Source organism: Salvelinus sp. IW2-2015, linkage group LG4p (assembly GCF_002910315.2).
Source record: "Salvelinus sp. IW2-2015 linkage group LG4p, ASM291031v2, whole genome shotgun sequence".
Lineage (NCBI taxonomy): Eukaryota > Metazoa > Chordata > Actinopteri > Salmoniformes > Salmonidae > Salvelinus > Salvelinus sp. IW2-2015.
Genome location: NC_036841.1, coordinates 5,901,802 through 5,920,895, shown reverse-complemented (window position 1 = coordinate 5,920,895; position 19,094 = coordinate 5,901,802). Strand labels below are relative to the sequence as shown.

The 19,094-nt window shown below is 43.2% G+C and overlaps 1 protein-coding gene across 1 annotated transcript in view; it reads right to left on the bottom strand.

Moving 5' to 3' along the window:
• Window positions 1-19,094, bottom strand: part of LOC111959512 (tripartite motif-containing protein 3) — a 50,071-nt gene that overhangs the window by 4,615 nt on the left and 26,362 nt on the right. Inside the window, exons 3-14 of the mRNA XM_070437561.1 lie at window positions 8,251-8,491; window positions 7,579-7,730; window positions 6,653-6,833; window positions 6,128-6,229; window positions 5,963-6,031; window positions 4,359-4,655; window positions 3,894-4,158; window positions 3,049-3,152; window positions 1,138-1,305; window positions 742-910; window positions 419-478; window positions 72-142 (exon numbers count right to left, since the gene is read on the bottom strand). Coding sequence (XP_070293662.1) covers window positions 72-142; window positions 419-478; window positions 742-910; window positions 1,138-1,305; window positions 3,049-3,152; window positions 3,894-4,158; window positions 4,359-4,655; window positions 5,963-6,031; window positions 6,128-6,229; window positions 6,653-6,833; window positions 7,579-7,730; window positions 8,251-8,491 — 1,879 coding nt within the window. The remainder of the gene's footprint in view (window positions 1-71; window positions 143-418; window positions 479-741; window positions 911-1,137; window positions 1,306-3,048; window positions 3,153-3,893; window positions 4,159-4,358; window positions 4,656-5,962; window positions 6,032-6,127; window positions 6,230-6,652; window positions 6,834-7,578; window positions 7,731-8,250; window positions 8,492-19,094) is intronic.

The following is a 19,094-nucleotide window of genomic DNA, read 5'->3' as shown; positions in this document are numbered from 1 at the left end:
ACACACACACACACACACACACACACACACACACACACACACACAGGGAGAAAGAGAATAGTGAGACGTACCTTCACTGAATGGTTGTGGAAGTCTGTTACCACAATCTCATTTTTGTTGTTGATCGCCACAAAGTGGGGACCTAGGGTAGGGAAGGGGAGGGAGGAAGGGAAGGGGAGGGAGGAAGGGATATAGAGAGGGAGAGGGGAAGAGACAGGGAGAGGGAAGAGAGGAGGCGGAGAGAAGATGAGTCATCAACATAACAGTGCAGTAGAGGAAGTTCTAGACTATTTTAGGACTTTGTACACAACAGCACTGTGGAAACACTAGCCACAAAAGGGAAACACCAAGCAATGTAAGACGCGGCAATGGGCAGTTGTATCATGAAGAGACTGCTATACCATACATCAATACTTACTGAACGCAGGGCCAGATTTACTCAGCTTGGGTTCCAGTGAAATGTTTGTACCACTTTTTTCTAAAAAAAGAAACAATAAAAGGTCAAAGTCAGAGATGAGATTAAAATGAGATTGAAATGAGTGACAGGTTTCTCCATGGAGCTAGTGAAGCKATATAATTGGAGGGTTATAGAAATGTAAGAGAATCACACTGACCAAAGAGATAAAAGCAGAAAGGAGAATACAATAGAACAGGAATTGTTCCAAAAATAGTGACAAACAGTGGAATAACTCCCAAAACTGCAAACCCATAGATAGATCATGCAAGGAGTTTCTCCCCTACCTGTGAACTGTCTGTCTGATGTCCCCCTGGCTCCAAACTTGGTGACCAGCTTCCCATTGGCCTGGAAGATGAACACACAGCAGGCCTTGTTATCCACGGTGATGATGTGTCCGTTCCTGTCCACCGCCACTCCTTTAGGGCCCATCAGACGACCCGCCCCGATCTTACTCTGTCAGGGAGAGAATGGAAGGTCAGAGGGATGGAGAGGGAAAGATGTGAATTGTGATGAGTCTTATCTGACGTGCAAATCAAAGGGGCAGCTATGGGAAAGCTCAGTGCACCCGGTACGTATAGAACATACAAGGAGAGGGGATATAGTAGACTGTTTAACGTTGACGTTTCAGCTCAAGGTCTTTCTCAAGACCAGTCTCCTAGAGTGACCTGATGACCTCTCACCTTGAACTTCCCGTCGGAGGAGAAGATGCTGACCCAGCGGTTGTCGTAGTCGGCCACAATGATGTCACCGTTCATATCCACAGTGACCCCCGTGGGGCGCTGCAGTTGCCCCGGCGACCGACCCCTGACCCCAAACCTCAGCTTGAATGCCCCATCGTTGGAGAACACCTGGAGAATAATACCACAACAACACTCAAAAACAGATTTGGATTTGAAATAACCTTTTTCTTAAGGGACAATAAGGAATAGGGTGGAATTTGAGATGTGCCTTGAAATATGTGCTTGGCCTGTGATACCTTGATTGAAACTACCTCAACCTAATACCTTTTCTGCTTTGCAACAATGAATTTAGTACTCATCCCACTCTGCACGCTGTCACTATACACATGGTTACCTTTCTCTCACAGTTTGTGTGCAGTGGTGTAAAGTACTTAAGTAAAAATACTTTAAAGTACTACTCAAGTACACTGCTCAAAAAAATAAAGGGAACACTTAAACAACACAATGTAACTCCAAGTCAATCACACTTCTGTGAAATCAAACTGTCCACTTAGGAAGCAACACTGATTGACAATAAATTTCACATGCTGTTGTGCAAATGGAATAGACAAAAGGTGGAAATTATAGGCAATTAGCAAGACACCCCCAAAAAAGGAGTGATTCTGCAGGTGGTGACCACAGACCACTTCTCAGTTCCTATGCTTCCTGGCTGATGTTTTGGTCACTTTTGAATGCTGGCGGTGCTCTCACTCTAGTGGTAGCATGAGACGGAGTCTACAACCCACACAAGTGGCTCAGGTAGTGCAGTTCATCCAGGATGGCACATCAATGCGAGCTGTGGCAAAAAGGTTTGCTGTGTCTGTCAGCGTAGTGTCCAGAGCATGGAGGCGCTACCAGGAGACAGGCCAGTACATCAGGAGACGTGGAGGAGGCCGTAGGAGGGCAACAACCCAGCAGCAGGACCGCTACCTCCGCCTTTGTGCAAGGAGGTACACTGCCAGAGCCCTGCAAAATGACCTCCAGCAGGCCACAAGAGTGAATACAAGAGAATCAAGAGAACATCCCTGGCCTTCCATACGGCCTCTGATCTTGCAAACTCACGAACACAAATGCTTCATTTATAAATTATGTCTGAGTGTTGGTGTGCCCCTGGCCATCCGCAAAAAATAAACTAAAAAAAATTGTGCCCTGGTTTACTTAATATAAGGAATTTTTAATTATTTATACCTTATCTTTTACTTTTGATACTTAAGTATATTTTAGCAATTACATTTACTTTTGATACTTACACTGCCGTTCAAAAGTTTGGGGTCAATTCGTAATTTTCTTGTTTTTGAAAGAAAAGCACATTTTTACAGAGTAGACATTGTTAGTGTTGTAAATGACTATTGTAGCTGGAAACGGCTTATTTTTTATGGAATATCTACATAGGCGTACAGAGGCCCATTATCAGCAACCATCACTCCTGTCTTCCAATGGCACGTTGTGTTAGCTAATCCAAGTTTACAATAGCAATAAAACTGGCCTTCTTTAGACTAGTTGAGTATCTGGATCATCAGCATTTGTGGGTTCGATTACAGGATCAAAATGGCCAGAAACAAAGAACTTTCTTCTGAAACTCGTCAGTCTATTCTTGTTCTGAGAAATGAAGGCTATTCCATGCGAGAAATTGCCAAGAAACTGAAGATCTTGTACAACGCTGTGTACTACACCTTCACAGAACAGCACAAACTGGCACTAATCAGAATAGAAAGAGGAGTGGGAGGCCCCGGTGCACAACTGAGCAAGAGGACAAGTACATTAGAGTATCTAGTTTGAGAAACAGACGKCTCACAAGTCCTCAACTGGCAMCTTCATTAAAAAGTACCCGCAAAACACCAGTCTCAACTGGTTGTATGGTTGTAATCTCACCTGTATACACTGGTTGTTGCTGTCAGCCACTACGATGCGTCCGTTGCTGGAGGTGGAGATTCCCTGGAGGTTTGTAAACTCTGCTTTATCTCTCCCTCTGGTTCCTGTCAAATACACACATCCAGTAAGATCACTGAGTCAAACCACCACACATCCAGTAAGATCACGAAGGGCTATATAAAATAAACTTGATTGATTGATTCATTGATCACTGAGTCAAACCACCACACATCCAGTAAGAACACAGAGTCTCAGTGTTCATGTTAACAAGGGCTAAATAGCAGTCACGAGTTATCACAGAGAGACCTCAAAAGATCTTCATCAGTAAGATTGCTYAGAGCAGTGAAACAAATTGTGAGTATTTTCCTACTTTTTCCACAGCATTGTCTGTACCCTGCAGCCTGCACTGAGAAAACTAAGATAACTATTATCCAACTTTATCACTATATGTGGTTGTCTTACTTCAGTCTTATTGTACCTACTTCAGTTGCATCTGCCTCTGGATACGAGCATAAAATAACAAGTCAAATGTTAATGTCTTCATCAGTAACACTGCTTAAAAAAACTATGGGAGCATTTAACCAATGTGTAGTATTTCCTTKTTTTCCCCATGGCCTGTTCTGTACCATGCAGGCTTTTAAACTGATTATCAAAGACAGTAGTAGAGAAAGCTGTTTTTGAAAATGTTTTTACTTGTAATTTGCAATCGTGACTTGTGATTGTTTTAGCTACTTTAGTCATAGATAGATAATCACCTAAATGACTCAAATGTAAATATAAGCAGCTGTACCACAGAGTTAGACTAATATTAATAGGTATTACATGTCTCTCTGATCATCACCCACCGACTCTGTAGATGAGTTCATCCTCGATGGGGTTCTCCTTCTTCTTGGTGGTGCTGTACATACTGGAGGGTCTCCTCACAGCCTTCTGTCTGATGTGGCCCCCCGTCCCACTAGGACTCTTCACCCTCCTCTTCACATCGTCTGGAGACTGCAGGACYTCCGAGGGCTTGACCGCACGCAGCCGGAACGGACTGCCCCTGACCGGCTGGTCGTACAGGAGGAGAGAGAAGGAGAACTCCCCCTCAGAGCGCATGGTATAGCCCACCTGCAGAATATTTTGGAACAGACCCTTATCAGGCACCTCCAGGGGAATAAAGTCTTAGACAGACAGTACAGCTGCATACAAAATAAACACTGTACATTAAACACTTGACAATACATACATTGGATAGATTACATACATTAGATTACACAACACATATATTGCAAGTTACGATGTCATATATAAAGTACAGTTATCCTCACCTCATACGTCCCATTCTTATTATCCACCACCTCTGTCTCCGTGGTTACCGCCCCGTCCACCGACATAATCTCGGCCCGCAGCGCCGCGTTGCCCGTCTTCACCAGCTCGCTGTCCTTGTCCTTGGTCGTCACTGTGACAGTGGTGTGTTGGCCAACCAGTGTGTGGCGTAGTCCTTCTCCCGTGGCGACGGAGGTGTGGCCAATGGCTCCCGTTGTGATGAGCACGCCCAGGTTCTGGATAGAACGACGTAGACCCTCTGTCTCCACCTGGCAGTCAAGATGGCCGTTCTCATGGGGCTGGGAGGGGGAAAGGGTAGGTTTGTTAAGTTTATCCAATCAAACTTTATTTGCCACATGTGCCGAATACAACAAGTGTAGACTTTACCGTGAAATGCTTACTTACAAGCCCTTAACCAACAGTGCAGTTCAAGAAGAAGAAAATATTTACAAAGTAGACATAAATAAAAAGTAACACAATAACAATAATGAGGCTATATACAGGGGGCACCGGTACCAAGTCAGTGTGCATGTGTACAGGCTAGTTGAGGTATTCTGTACATGTAGGTGGGGGTGAAGTGACTATGCATAGGTGACAAACAAGCAGCGAGTAGCAGCAGTGTATAAAAGGGGGGGTCAATGTAAATTGTCCTGTGGCGATTTTTATGAATTGTTCAGCAGTCTAATGGCTTGGGGTTAAAGCTTTTGAGGAGGCTTTTGGTCCTAGACTTGGCGCTCCGGTACCGCTTGCCGTGCGGTAGCAGAGAAAACAGTCTATAACTTGGGTGACTGTCGTCTCTGACAATTTTATGGGCTTTCCTCTGACACCACCTATTATAGGCCCTGCATTCACACTACCCTCTGTAGCGCCTTACGGTCAGATGTTGGGCAGTTTCCGTACCAGGTGATGCAACCGGTCAGGATGCTCTCGATTGTGCAGCTGTAGAACCTTTTGAGGATCTGGGGACCCATGCCAAATCTTTTCAGTCTCCTGAGGGGGAAAAGGTTTTGTCGTGCCCTCTTCACGACTGTCTTGGTATMTTTGGACCATGATAGTTTGTTGGTGATGTGGACACCAAGGAACTTGAAACTCTCGACCCGCTCCACTACAGCCCCGTCGATGTTAATGGGGGCCTGTTCGGCCCTCCTTTTCCTGTAGTCCATGATCAGCTCCTTTGTTTTGCTCACATTGAGGGAGAGGTTTTTGTCCTGGCACCACACTGCCAGGTCTCTGATCTCCTCCCTATAGGCCGTCTCATGGTTGTTGGTGATAAGGCTTACCACTGTTGTGTCATCAGCAAACTAAATGATGGTGTTGGAGTCGTGTTTGGCCACYCAGTCATGGGTGAACAGGGAATACAGGAGGGGACTAAGTACACACCCCTGAGGGGTCCCAGTGTTAAGGATCAGCGTGGCAGACATGTTGTTGCCTACTCTTACCACCTGGGGGCGGCCCGTCAGCATCCTTATGGCTTTGTCCCGAATAGCAACCTATTCTCTATATACTGTAGTGCACTTTTGACCAGGGCCCATTGGGAACGTAGCCTTTATCATCATTGTATATGTATATATGTGAAACGAACAAACAAACGAATGTGTCCACCAACCTGTTCTGGGTAGGTGTGTCGAGCCAGGGCGCTGACCCTCTCCCCCATCTGTTTCTGGACCAGCAGAACCTCTGTAGCACTGCCATGGCTCAGAGCCTGCTCCGTAAAACTACTGCAGCTCTGGATGTTGTCCTTACCNCCCATCTGTTTCTGGACCAGCAGAACCTCTGTAGCACTGCCATGGCTCAGAGCCTGCTCCGTAAAACTACTGCAGCTCTGGATGTTGTCCTTACCCTGCAGGAGAGAAGAGAGCTGGGCCTGGAGCACCTACAGACAGAGAGAAGAGGAGGGATGTTAAGAGAGGTAGGAGAGGGAGGGATAGTCAGTTAGGGAGGAGAGGAGAGAGAAATAGTTGGAGGGAGGAGGGGGATAGTAAGAGTCAGGGAGGAGAGGAGGGAGGGATAGTCAGTTAGGGAGGAGAGGAGAGAGAGAATGGTAGGTAGTTAGTCAGAAACAGAGTGAAGAGAGGGAGAAAAAGAGGTAAGACCGAGAGAGAAAGAGTCGAGAGAGATAGTCATCCACAGAAGTAAGAGAGAGGTAGTTCTTCATAGACCATCACTGTGTCCCAAATGACCCCCTATATAGTGCCCTACTTTTGACCAGAGCCTTATGGGCCCTGGTCATAAATAGTGCATTGAATAGGATATAGGGTGCCATTTGGGAGAGCAGATCTAATCCTGTTGCAGGTACCTTCTGCTTGGTGCAGCAGATGTTCTCCAGGTCAGTGATGAGGGTGGTCTTCCTGAGGTGTAGCGCCCTCTCTAGCTCCTCAAAGGTACTGCTGATCTCTGTCACCGCCTCGTTCTTCCTGTCAGTCAGCTGCTTGGAGATCTCCCCTACCAGCTCTATAGCAGCCCTCAGCTGGGGCAGCCTGGGACAGGAAGAGGAAACAGTATATTGTCACTACCTCACACAGTCCAAGTCTAACCAACGAGCATGTACAGAGGAACTGACTAAATGTGTGTGCAATTTCTATCGATCTTCATGAGAAGCTGAAACCAGAGACTGGAAAACTGCACTCCGGTCATTTATCATTGCACTTACCAAGACTTATCCAGTGTGTACACGGTCAATGTACTCAGAATAGGGCTTTAACGATCCTAATACCGTCCCTCATTACAGACAGAGCAGTATAGACCGTCCCTCATTACAGACAGAACAGTATAGACCGTCCCTCATTACAGACAGAACAGTATAGACCGTCCCTCATTACAGACAGAACAGTATAGACCGTCCCTCATACAGACAGAACAGTATAGACGTCCCTCATTACAGGAAGAACAGTATAGACCGCCTCATACAGACGAACAGTATAGACGCCTCATTCTACAGACAGAATAGTATAGATTGTCCCTCATTTACCAGGCAGAGCAGTATTAGACCCGTGCCTCATTACAGGAAGAGCAGTCTAGACCGCCTCATTAAAGGCACGAGCATCTAGACCGTCCCTCATTACAGACAGAACAGTATAGACCGTCCCTCATTACAGACAGAACAGTATAGACCGTCCCTCATTACAGACAGAATAGTATAGATTGTCCCTCATTACAGGCAGAATAGTATAGATTGTCCCTCATTACAGGCAGAGCAGTCTAGACCGGTTTACCATCCAGTACCTGTTGCGTATGGCATCCAGCTGGGTCTTAAGGGCTGCTTTCTGTTGCTCCAAGACATCTCTCAGAGGGACAGTCACATGTTCCCTGTGCTCTCCCTCAGTACACTCCAGACACATGGCAGTCTCACACGACTCACAGTAGAACTCCATCACCTACAGGGGGCGCATGGGAGCAACACACAGCACAGCTCAACACACATGATGACTCACCATAGACCAGGCAGGTTCATACAGTGACAAGGTCAAACATGGATATCTTTACTCAATGTTTAGGGGCTTGTAAATGTCGTGAATCCACACTCCTGAACAATACTCTCACTTCAATAGAAAACTGTCAAGGTCGGCCCTCAGTCCTTTTTCCTTCAAGTCAGATGTGATTTAGCTAGTCCATGGTACATATCCACAAAGCGACTCAAAGTAGGAGTGATGATCTAGGATCCGTTTAGCCTTTTAGATCATAATGAATGAGATTATATGGACAGATCCTAGATCAGTACTCTTACTCATCCCGGATCTAAAATCAGTTGTGTTCACTATCAGTCAGTGACACCAATGTATCATCAATTAGATGCCAGACTGAAGCCTACCTTTCCCTCTTTGTTGGGGCAGGAGAGTTGCAGCAGAGMGGCAGTAGAGGGGTAGATGGGGCAGTAGAGGGATAATAGAAGCCTACCTTGCCCTCGTGGTTGGGGCAGGAGAGCGGCTGGCAGGCGGCAGCAGCACTGACTGACTCCAGCACACTGCAGGCCTCTGGAGGAGAACACTCTGGGTCCCTCTGCAGCACCTCCATCAGGTTGGTTATGAAGAAGTTYTTCTGCAGCGCGGCCACGCCCTTCTCTGGCAGGATGGACGTCTGACGACACACTGGACACGATAGTGTCAGAGACTGAGGGGGGATGTAGTTCTGTAGGCATCTGGAAAAGACAGGAGAGAACAACAGGGATGGCTTGTTATAAATCATGTCAAGTTGATGGTTATGGTTCATCACATTACACTTTCAACAATTGGRGCCAATACAAAGAGTCAAGTCAAGGATCTACAACAGTGCAGCCTACTACAGGCAGTGCATGCAATATGTCTGCTCAGTAGGCCAGTAGCCTCTCCTGAAGATGATGTGAACAGAACAGACAGGGCAGAGGACAGTGCAGAGGACAGTGCAGACGTCAGCGAGCTGTGTCAGGCAATATGGAGAGCGCAGAGCTCGCTCAGGCAGATTAGGGCATTCCTGTCAAGTGAGGGTAGCAGGGGTGGAAAGACCTGCGCGCTGGCAGCATCACTGTGGACTGTGCCACCTCCTCTGTGTTCTCCCTTCTCTCTACTCTCTTCCTCCATATCTCTCTGTCTCTCCAGGTGAAGAGGGGCGTGTGGCCCCTCCTCCCCCTGTGAATGTCTGGTGGGATGGGTGAAACAGCAGTACACATATTTGACTCTCATGGCTTTATGCTGTAACACATATTTGACTCTCTCATGACTTTATGCTGTAACACATATTTGACTCTCTCATGACTTTATGCTGTAACAACATATTTGACTCTCTCATGACTTTATGCTGTAACACATATTTGACTCTCTCATGGCTTTATGCTGTAACACATATTTGACTCTCTCATGCTTTAATGCTGTAACACATATTTACTCTTCTGCTTTATGCTGTAACACATATTTGACTCTCTCATGGCTTTTATGCTGTAACACATATTTGACTCTCTCATGACTTTATGCTGTAACACATATTTGACTCTCTCATGACTTTATGCTGTAACACATATTTGACTCTCTCATGACTTTATGCTATAACACATATTTGACTCTCTCATGACTTTATGCTGTAACACATATTTGACTCTCATGGCTTTATGCTGTAACACATATTTGACTCTCTCATGGCTTTATGCTGTAACACATATTTGACCTCTCTCATGGCTTTATGCTGTAACACATATTTGACTCTCTCATGACTTTATGCTGTAACACATATTTGACTCTCTCATGACTTTGCTGTAACACAATTTTGACTCTCTCATGACTTTATGCTGTAACACATATTTGACTCTCTCATGGCTTTATGCTGTAACACATATTTGACTCTCTCATGACTTTATGCTGTAACACATATTTGACTCTCATGGCTTTATGCTGTAACACATTTGACTCTCTCATGACTTTATGCTGTAACACTATTTGACTCTCTCATGGCTTTATGCTGTAAACATATTTGACTCTCTCATGACTTATGCTGTAACACATATTTGATCTCTCATGACTTTATGCTGTAAACACATATTTGACTCTCTCATGGCTTTATGCTGTAACACATATTTGACTCTCTCATGGCTTAATGCTGTAACACATATTTGAGCTCTTCATGCTTTATGCTGTAACACATATTTGACTCTCTCATGACGTTATGCTGTAAACACATATTTTGACTCTCTCATGACTTTATGCTGTAACACATATTTGACTCTCTCATGACTTTATGCTGTAACACATATTGACACTCTCCTGACTTTATGCTGTAACATATTTGACTCTCTCATGGCTTTATGCTGTAAGAATTCTCTCTCTCTCAAACCATTACATTGTGCCCTGACCTAATTCAACATCTCATTATTGCAGGGCAGGAATTACATTTTCCTTCTTAGATTAAATAAGTGACAAATACTGTGCATCTGGTAAAGTAGTTTGGCAAAGACCATAAATTAGAGTTAATTTCAGAACCCAGCAGAACCTTGGGGTTGCCATAGTTTAGGGTTAGGGAGAGGTCGGGAAAGAGTTCGGAAGGGTGAAAATTACTTCTTACTAGGGATGACCCCACTTAGCCAACTGGTCGATTGTTTGGTCGATAGGCTTTTTTCGACTGAGATTTGTTTAGTCGAGCAGTAGCAAAAATAAATGTATATTTAAGCAATAAGGCAGAGGAGGTATAGTATATGTATGTATCACAAAACCCCGAGGAGCCTTATTGCCATAATAAACTGGTTACATTATAAACTTTACAGTGAAACTAAATGTTTGTCATACCCGTGAAATACGGGTATACCCAAGCTGTCAGCCAATCAGAATTCAAGGCTCAAAACCACCCAGTTTATATATATATATATATATATATATATATATATTTAAATTATTATACAGTTGTAAATAATATTTAGTGGGAGAAAAGTATTTGATACACTGCCGATTTTGCAGGTTTTCCTACTTACAAAGCATGTAGAGGTCTGTAATTTTTAATCATAGGTACACTTCAACTGTAAGAGAGACGGAATCTAAACAAAAATCCAGAAAATCACATTGTATGATTTTTAAGTAATTAATTTGCATTTTTTGCATGACATAAGTATTTGATCATCCTACCAACCAGTAAGAATTCCGGCTCTCACAGACCTGTTAGTTTTTCTTTAAGAAGCCCTCCTGTTCTCACTCATTACCTGTATTAACTGCACCTGTTTGAACTTGTTACCTGTATAAAAGACACCTGTCACACACTCAATCAAACAGACTCCAACCTCTCCACAATGGCCAAGACCAGAGAGCTGTGTAAGGACATCAGGGATAAAATTGTAGACCTGCACAAGGCTGGGATGGGCTACAGGACAATAGGCAAGCAGCTTGGTGAGAAGGCAACAACTGTTGGCGCAATTATTAGAAAATGGAAGAAGTTCAAGATGACGGTCAATCACCCTCGGTCTGGGGCTCCATGCAAGATCTCACTCGTGGGGCATCAATGATCATGAGGAAGGTAGGGATCAGCCCAGAACTACACGGCAGGACCTGGTCAATAACCTGAAGAGAGCTGGGACCACAGTCTCAAAGAAAACCATTAGTAAACACCATGCCGTCATGGATTAAAATCCTGCAGCGCACGCAGATCCCCTGCTCAAGCCAGCGCATGTCCAGGCCCGTCTGAAGTTTGCCAATGACCATCTGGATGATCCAGAGGAGGAATGGGAGAAGGTCATGTGGTCTGATGAGACAAAAATAGAGCTTTTTGGTCTAAACTCCACTCGCCGTGTTTGGAGGAAGAAGAAGGATGAGTACAACCCCAAGAACAGCATCCCAACCGTGAAGCATGGAGGTGGAAACATCATTCTTTGGGGATGCTTTTCTGCAAAGGGGACGAGACTGCACCGTATTGAGGGGAGGATGGATGGGGCCATGTATCGCGAGATCTTGGCCAACACCTCCTTCCCTCAGTAAGAGCATTGAAGATGGGTCGTGGCTGGTTCTTCCAGCATGACAACGACCCAAAACACACAGCGCAGGGCAACTAAGGAGTGGCTCCGTAAGAAGCATCTCAAGGTCCTGGAGTGGCCTAGCCAGTCTCCAGACCTGAACCCAATAGAAAATCTTTGGAGGGAGCTGAAAGTCCGTATTGCCCAGCGACAGCCCCGAAACCTGAAGGATCTGGAGAAGGTCTGTATGGAGGAGTGGGCCAAAATCCCTGCTGCAGTGGTGTCAAACCTGGTCAAGAACTACAGAGAAACGTATGATCTCTGTAATTGCACACAAAGGTTTCTGTACAAATATTAAGTTCTGCTTTTCTGATGTATCAAATACTTATGTCATGCAATAAAATGCAAATAATTTACTTAAAAATCATACAATTGATTTTCTGGATTTTTGTTTTAGATTCCGTCTCTCACAGTTGAAGTGTACCTATGATAAAAATTACAGACCTCTACATGCTTTGTAAGTAGGAAAACTTGCCAAAATCGGCAGTGTATCAAATACTTGTTCTCCCCACTGTATATATAAATAAACACATACATATATACAAGACACCTGTCTGAGTGGACTAATCCATTGTGGAGGCCACTCTACGACATGTGCTACAGAAATTGTATATGTGTAATGGMATTCGTCCTCCTCATCTGACGAGGAGTAAGAAAGGTCGGACCAATGCGCAGCGTGGTAAGTGTCCATTATATTTAATAATACTGAGCACGACAACAATACAAAAATAACAAAGTGAATAGATAAGAAAACCGAAACAGTTCCGTGTGGAACACACAAACACGGAAGACAACCACCCACAAAACACAACAGAAAACAGGCTACCTAAATATGGTTCCCAATCAGAGACAATGACTAACATGAACCATATCAGGCCAAACGAAAAACACAACATAGAAACACAAAACATAGATAACCCACCCAACTCACGCCCTGACCATACTAAAACAAAGAAAATACAGAGTAACTAAGGTCAGAACGTGACAATATGGTTATATTACATAAGAACGATAGTGTAACACTAATAAACATAATATTATTTTATAACAAATGCGCTTTCTTGGTGTTGAGAACAATGCGGTGGAGGCAGCAGCAGAATGAGGAGATGAGAAAACAGCACTTGCCTTACTGTCGAAAAAAAGTGAGGAGGAACATAATTAGGTCTATAATTAATAGCRTAACTGTTAAATGTGCCTGGTTTTATGAATCATCCATATATATCTCCAGAAATAAGACAGATCCTGCTTCTGTTGCCTGTTTGAGTTAATAGCCTACTGATTCCGTGAGCACCAAGCCCCACGCAAAGACATGTCAAGTAAACGATTTCACAAATTTGGCTGTTTTAATAACAGTSCTTTTTCTTGATCTCCTTCTTAATGTTATTATTACTATTATTATTATGACCATCATTATAATAAGTAATGTCATTATAATAAGTAGGCTTAGTATAGCATCCTTCTATAACTACCATTGAGCTGTAGGCCTAAGAGTACATCCTATTTAGTATTAATACAGTAACTTACTTAGGCCTATATTTCAATACTTATACAGGCTACTGTATCAATCAATCATTCATTCATTCATTCATTCATGTCATCACATAGCATAAGAGTCATTCATGATTTGAAATGCAATCAAGCATTTTAGTTTTAAAATAATTTAATGCGAGCCTTGAATAATAAAAGCTCAAACAATAAAAAAAAAAGTTCCATTTTGGAAATTGCATTCACGAATGAATGCGACTGTTTTTAGTCTTTGCTGTAATAAAGTCTTAATAAAAAAACATTACAACAAAGTCTCTGGTACACTTATCATGTATTTAGTGTTGTTTACATTGTTCCAACGCAGCACTTTCTCCTTACCTTATTTTTCTTGATCCTTATTTTTCTTAATTTTGGAATATATAATGATCTGATACACATTCAGATGTCACAAATCAGCACTGCAGAGCTCCCCCTGTACTATGCCGTGCCTTGATTGTGTTACTGTTGATGATATCTGGAAATGTGCATGTACACCCTGGCCCATATACTGTTGCTAGCCCCAATTCTGAATTGTGCTCTGATATCTGCTTCACTGATTTCTGTTCTCGTAAAAGCCTGGGTTTTATGCACGTTAACACTAAAAGCTTATTACCTAAAATGGTTCAATTGAAAGTGTGGGTTCACAGCTCCAAACCAGATGTGTTGGTCATTACTGAGACGTGGTTAAGAAAGAGTGTTTTGAATACTGATGTTAACCTTTCTGGTTTTAACCTTTTTCGGCAAGACAGATCCTCCAAAGGTGTGGCAATCTTGTGCAATCTTTACCAAGGAWCACRTTCAGTGCTCGGTTGTCTCCACCAAGTCTGTCCCCAAACAATTTCATTTGCTGGTTTTAAGCATTAAACGTTCAAATAGCTCTGTGTTGACTGTTGCTGGATGCTATCGTCCTCCATCAGCACCGGCCTGTACCCTACCTGCCCTAAACTCTCTCCTGGCCCCTTACACTAAGTCTGAATTTGTCCTGCTAGGTGACCCAAACTGGGACATGCTTAAACCACCTGACCAAGTCCTGAAACAATGGGACTCCCTCAATTTCTCTCAGATTATTACGAATGGGGCGGCAGGTAGCCTAGTGGTTAGAGCTTTGGGCCAGTAACCGAAAGGTTGCTAGATCGAATCTGTAACGGTTTTCCTCCTCGTCTGAAGAGGAGTAAGAGATGTCGTACGTGTCCATATTTAATTTAATAACTGAACACAAAGAATACAAAAATAACAACGTGAATGATACAAAACGAAAACGAAACAGTCCCGTATGGTGAAAACACAGACACAGGAAACAACCACCCACAAAACACAAAGGAAAACAGGCTACCTAAATATGGCTCCCAATCAGAGACAACGACTGACACCTGCCTCTGATTGGGAACCATACTAGGCCAAACACATAGAAATATAACCATAGAACAAAACATAGAAAAACAACATAGAATGCCCACCCCAACTCACGCCCTGACCAAACTAAAATAAAGACATAAACAAAGGAGTTCAGAACGTGACAGAATCCCCGAGCTGACAAGGTACAAATCTGTTGTTCTGCCCCCGAACAAGGCAGTTAACCCACTGTTCCTAGGCTGTCATTGTAACTAAGAATMTGTTCTTAACTGAGTTAAGTTTAACGTGCCTAGTTAAATAAAGGTAAAAAAAAWWAATAATAATAATAAATCCCACAAGGTATGTCTCCAAACACCCAGAAAAGGCTACTCTTCTCAATGTTATCCTAACAAATAATCCTGATAGGTATCAGTCTGGTGTTTCTGTAATGACCTTAGCGATCACTGTTTTACAGCCTGTGAAACGGCCTGTGTGAAATGGCTGCTCAGTTAAACGACCTGTCCTGATTTGTCATAGACGCTTGCTAAAAAAAACTTTAATGAGCAAGCCTTCCTTCATGAACTGTAAATTGGTATAGATTCAGCTTGATTCCCTCTGTCGAAGACGCTTGGACCTTCTTTTTTGATATTTTCAGTGGTATTGTTAAGAACAAATTCTTATTTACAATGGCGGCCTACRAAAAGGCCTCCTGCAGGGACGGAGGCCTGAGATAAAAATTAAATACAATATAAATATATATAAATCACACGTCACAACAAGAGAGACAACACAACACTATATAAAGAGTGACCTAAGACAAGAACATAGCAAGGCAGCAACACATGACAACACAGCATGGTAGCAACACAACATAACAACAACATGGTAGCAACACAACATGGTAGCAGCACAAAAGATGTTACAAACATTATTGGGCACAGACAACAGCACAAAAGGGCAAGAAGGTAGACCCAATAATACATCACACAAAGCAGCCACAACTGTCAGTAAGAGTGTCCATGATTGTCATTGAATGAAGAGATTGAGATAAAAGTGTCCAGTTTGAGTGTTTGTTGCAGCTCGTTCCAGTCGCTAGCTGCAGCGAACTGAAAAGACGAGCGATCCAGGGATGTGTGTGCTTCGGGGACCTTTAACAGAATGTGACTGGTAGAATGGGTGTTGTGTGTGGAGGATGAGGGCTTCAYTAGATATCTCAGATAGGGGTGAGTGAGGCCTAAGAGGGTTTTTATAAATAAGCATCAACCAGGGGGTCTTACGACGGGTATACAGAGATGACCATTTTACAGAGGAGTATAGAGTGCAGTGATGTGTTCTATAAGGAGCGTTGGTGGCAAATCTGATGGCCGAATGGTAAAGACCATCTAGCCGCTCGAGAGCGCCCTTATCCGCCGATCTATAAATTATGTCTCCGTTATCTAGCATTGGTAGGATGGTCATCTGAATCAGGGTTAGTTTGGCAGCTGGGGTGAAACAGGAGCGATTACGATAGAGGAAACCAAGTCTAGATTTAACTTTAGCCTGCAGCTTTGATATGTGCTGAGAGAAGGACAGTGCACTGTCTAGTCATACTCCAAAGTACTTGTATGAGGTGACTACCTCAAGCTCTAAACCCTCAGAGGTAGTAATCACACCTGTGGGAGGAGGGGCATTCTTCTTACCAAACCACATGACCTTTGTTTTGGAGGTGTTCAGAACAAGGTTAAGGGCAGAGAAAGCTTGTTGGACACAAAGAAAGCTTTGTTGTAGAGCATTTAACACAGAATCCAGGGAGGGGCCAGCTGAGTATGAGACCTGTCTCTTATACACATCTAGATGTGTATAAGAGACAGCCTTTAAGGTTGCAGTGACACATCCATAACCTGAGCGGAAACCAGATTGCATACCCGAGAGAATACTATAGACATCAAGAAAGCCAGTCAGTTGACTGTTTTATCAACACTTTTGATAAACAGGGCAAAATAGAAATAGGCCTATAACAGTTAGGATCAACTTGATCTCCCCCTTTAAATAAAGGACGAACTGTGGCGGCCTTCCAAGCAATGGGAACCTCCCCAGAGAGGAGAGACCGACTTGGCGATTATAGGGGCATCAACCTTAGAGAAGAAATGGTCTAAACCATCTGACCCAGATGTTTTTGGGGGTCAAGTTTAAGGAGCTCCTTTAGCACCTCGGACTCAGTGACTGCCTGCAGGGAGAAACTTTGTAGCGTGGCAGGGGAAAAAGGGGGAGAAGCATCGGGGATAGTCGCATTAGAAGGGGTGGGAGATGAGGAAATGTTGGATGGGCAAGGAGGCATGGCTGAGTCATACAGGAATCCTGACTTAATAGCATGGTATTCATTCACTGTAATAGCTACTGTAAATTGGACAGTGTTGTTAGATTAACAAGAATTTAAGCTTTCTGCCAATATCAGATATGTCTATGTCCTGGGAAATGTTCTTATTACTTACAACCTCATGCTAGTCGTATTAGCCTACGTTAGCTCAACCGTCCCGTGGACGGGACATCGAGCCCAGTTCAATTAAAAAATTCTAAATGTACACAACTAGTCAAATGTATTCCACACATCTGACTTCCCCTTTACCTCATGAGCAACCAGTAGCCTAAACATTACCCCGTTTCGAGTTTATTTGTCACGTCCTCAGCATCCATTCTGCTGTAACGGTGCTCCCAGTTTGTTATAACCAATTCATTGATGTGATTATGATATGCTATAGGTCAGGCCTTATTGGTCACATGCATGGGATGCATACAAATCAAATCAAATCAAATCAAATTTTATTAGTCACATACACATGGTTAGCAGATGTTAATGCGAGTGTAGCGAAATGCTTGTGCTTCTAGTTCCGACAATGCAGTACATGTGTCACATAAAGAGAGCAAGGGTTGAGGGAACAGGGGATGTTTTTCCTAAACCAATGCGGGATTTCAGTAACGTAACTTTTCAGTTAGAACTGGCTGTAATTAAGTTGCAGCTTCAGCAACAKGGACAGCGCGATAAACACTGTGGTGGTCGCTGCAGCAAGGAGGAGAGAGAGAGACAACGGGTGCTAGTCACACAGTCACTGTCTGTCTATTTTTTAACACAGTGCARGCAGCAAGTCTGAGGCAGGCCCAGCGCAATCAAATCAACTGCTGGTCGGACTCCCTCTAGTCATTTGTGTCTTAATTATTTAACTTGTTATGGCTGCAGGGGGCGTATTGAAAAACTGGAAAATATGTGCAAATTTTCAAACGGCCTCTTAATCAATTTTTGCTCTTACAATATGCATATTATTATTACTATTGGATAGAAAACAGTCTCTAGTTTCTAAAACCGTTTTAATTATTTCTCTAAGTGGAACAGAACAATTTTTACAGCCCATTTCCTAACCGGAAGTGAGATTTCCAAAATCGATGTCGCTTTTCAAGCCCTTGTCTATAAAAGGGCATGTCACTTAGGACTGTAGAAACACGTCATACGCCTTCCTCTGGGTGTCATGCGGAAGTGAGAGAAGAAATCGCTTGATTATCTCGGTCAGGGATTGTATACAACCTCTTGGAGTGAGAAGTGCGCACTTAATTTTTTTTGGAAGGCGCGAAGTTGGATCTGGAGTAGCCTCCTGGAAAACCGTCGTTATAGGTGAATATGATCTCTGGCTTCGATTTTATTTGATACATGTCACAATATCATCCTAAAGTATGTTTTTTCAATATACTTTAATTATATTATTGAAATTTATTCTGGACTTTAGAGGTGATGCGTCGCAAGAATTGGTTCAAGAACGAGAGGTTAGCAACGCACGGCCAGTGTGCTTGCTAATTCTGAGGGATGGATCCAAATAAAGTCGGTTCTGAACAAAGGACCCCTTGGAGAACATTCTGATGGAAGATCAACAAAGATAAGGACCCAATTTGGGATGCTATTTCATATATATCTGTCGAACTGTGCTATGCTACCGTTTGCCTTGAGCCAATGCTGTTGTGATGTTAGCTATTGTAGTAAGCTAATATGACGATATATTGTGTTTGCTGTAAAACACTTAAAAAATCGGAAATATTGTCTATATTCACAAGATATTTGTCTTTCATTAGCTATCCACCATATATTGTTCTGAAATATTTTATGATGTGTAATTAGTAGTTGACGTTGGTGTCTGTATTTTCTCTGGCTACTCCCGTGCAATTTCTGACTGTAGCTATGATGGTAGCAGTAATGTAAAACTGATTTATAGCTAAAATATGCAATTTTTTTGAACAAAACATAGATTTATTGTGTAACATGTTATAGGACTGTCATCTGAGGTAGTTTTTTCTAGGTTATTTAGGTTGGTTCTAGGTTAGTTAGGTTGGCTTGTGCATGCTACTTGCATCCTACTTGTGCTGTGAAAAATGTCTGTCCTCTTTTTTATTTGGTGGTGAGCTA